The 1,674-nt window shown below is 35.9% G+C and overlaps 1 protein-coding gene across 1 annotated transcript; it reads right to left on the minus strand.

Annotated features, from left to right (window-relative positions):
• Positions 1–204: 204 nt before the first annotated feature.
• Positions 205–1,159, minus strand: LOC120349220 (histone H3.v1-like; the record flags this gene model as incomplete). The annotated part of the gene is made up of 2 exons (XM_039419184.1): positions 1,040–1,159; positions 205–678 (listed from the first exon to the last, which is right to left on the minus strand). Coding segments are annotated over exons 1-2 (537 nt in total), but the record flags the coding sequence as incomplete, so codon positions are not given.
• Positions 1,160–1,674: the final 515 nt, after the last annotated feature.

The following is a 1,674-nucleotide window of genomic DNA, read 5'->3' on the forward strand; positions in this document are numbered from 1 at the left end:
TAAATGAAGAATATAGCTATCCCCCCACTGAGTCTTCACAAATCTAGCTTTTATAATAGGGTATTCAAATACGGTACTTAATGTTTGTGCAGATATACAACGTTTTGCTACATATGTTTGTGCACAATTAAATTTTTTAACAGAAAAAGTTGCTTCATCCTCATCAAGCTCATCCGAACTTGATGAGGATGAAGATTTACTCACCCTCGTGACAGTGGTCTCCTCGTCAACAATAGGACCATGTGTAGTCGGTTTTGTGATGGTAGCTGAAGAAGTAGTCGCTTTCGAGATGATAGACGTGGTCGGTTCGGAGATGAGAGGAGAAGAAGTTGTCTCGTCAGCAGGCGTGGAAGTAGACGCTTTTGAGATAGTAGACGTGGACGGCTCGGAGATGAGAGGAGAAGAAGTTGTCTCGTCAGCAGGCGTGGAAGTAGACGCTTTTGAGATAGTAGACGGTTCGGTGATAGGAGGAGAAGATGCAATCGGTTGAAATCCTGGTGGTGAAGGTGCAACCGGACCGGGAATGGTTTGCATCATTCCTAATCCGGGAAATGCTTGATTGAAAAGATGAGGATTGCTCCATATATTATACGGGAATCCCCACGGTATCTGCGGTATTGTCGAAGGAGCTGGCGAAGACGTCATCTTCGGTGTAGCTGCTACACTCGAGTATGTTACCTGAAATTAATTAAAGATAATTTATAGTAGATCATGTACTAAATGATTGGTAACTAGCTTGCCTGATGAACTTCATTCTGTTTAGAAGTTAATATATCTCATATCATATTTAACTTTATTTGATGAATCATGAAATTTATCAATCAATATTCCAATACAAACTTCCTTCATATTTTCAATTTCTAATTTGAACTTTAACACATTTAAATCTGAAACAAGTTTCTATGTATATATTTGAAATATGAAATAAATTTTGTAATTGTTATAGCATTAGATATTTACTACTAATTAAAGTTGAGAAAGAGTTATATTATTAAGTTAGTTTATGTAAATAGTTTCAGTAGTTATTGATTAAACTTACCATTGGCTGATCCATAGCAACGTTCTTGGTCGAATCAGTAGTGCTAGTAGATGACATTTTCATCAGATGAATACTATGATTCAAATCAAAACTTTGAGTGCTTTTATACTAAAAATTTTCTCCTTCTACATTCTGAAATCTAATGGTGGGATATCGTCTTCCGTAATTCTGTATTGGAAGGGGTGTATTTCATTACCTTGATGAAAATAGCAAGGCTAACACATCCTTGTACTTAAATTAGAAGTTGTATATGTTAATGCTACTTGTAAGTACAGTTAAGCCTATGTACTGAATTTCCTGTCTTTATGATATACATGATTAGACTGCATTCAAGTACAGTGCATCTAACAAAGAAGTCGATATTGCTTGTCTCTTTTCAACGTGAAGTTGAAATCATTGACGCGAATGCGTTCACCTCGCTCTGCATCTAATACAAAGAAAAGGATAGAGCTAGGAAGAACATTGTTCATCAGCTAACCAGAAATGTGGGAAAAGGGAAAATTTATTCTCTTCCCATTTACAATAACATATAAATAGAATCAATCGTATGCAGCCCGATTTCTCATTTATTCATTAGACTTGATAGTATAACAACTGTTTAGAACATCATATAGCTTTGAATTCATCGACAAGTC

The sequence above is a fragment of the Nilaparvata lugens genome, unplaced genomic scaffold (genome assembly GCF_014356525.2).
Source record: "Nilaparvata lugens isolate BPH unplaced genomic scaffold, ASM1435652v1 scaffold8799, whole genome shotgun sequence".
Lineage (NCBI taxonomy): Eukaryota > Metazoa > Arthropoda > Insecta > Hemiptera > Delphacidae > Nilaparvata > Nilaparvata lugens.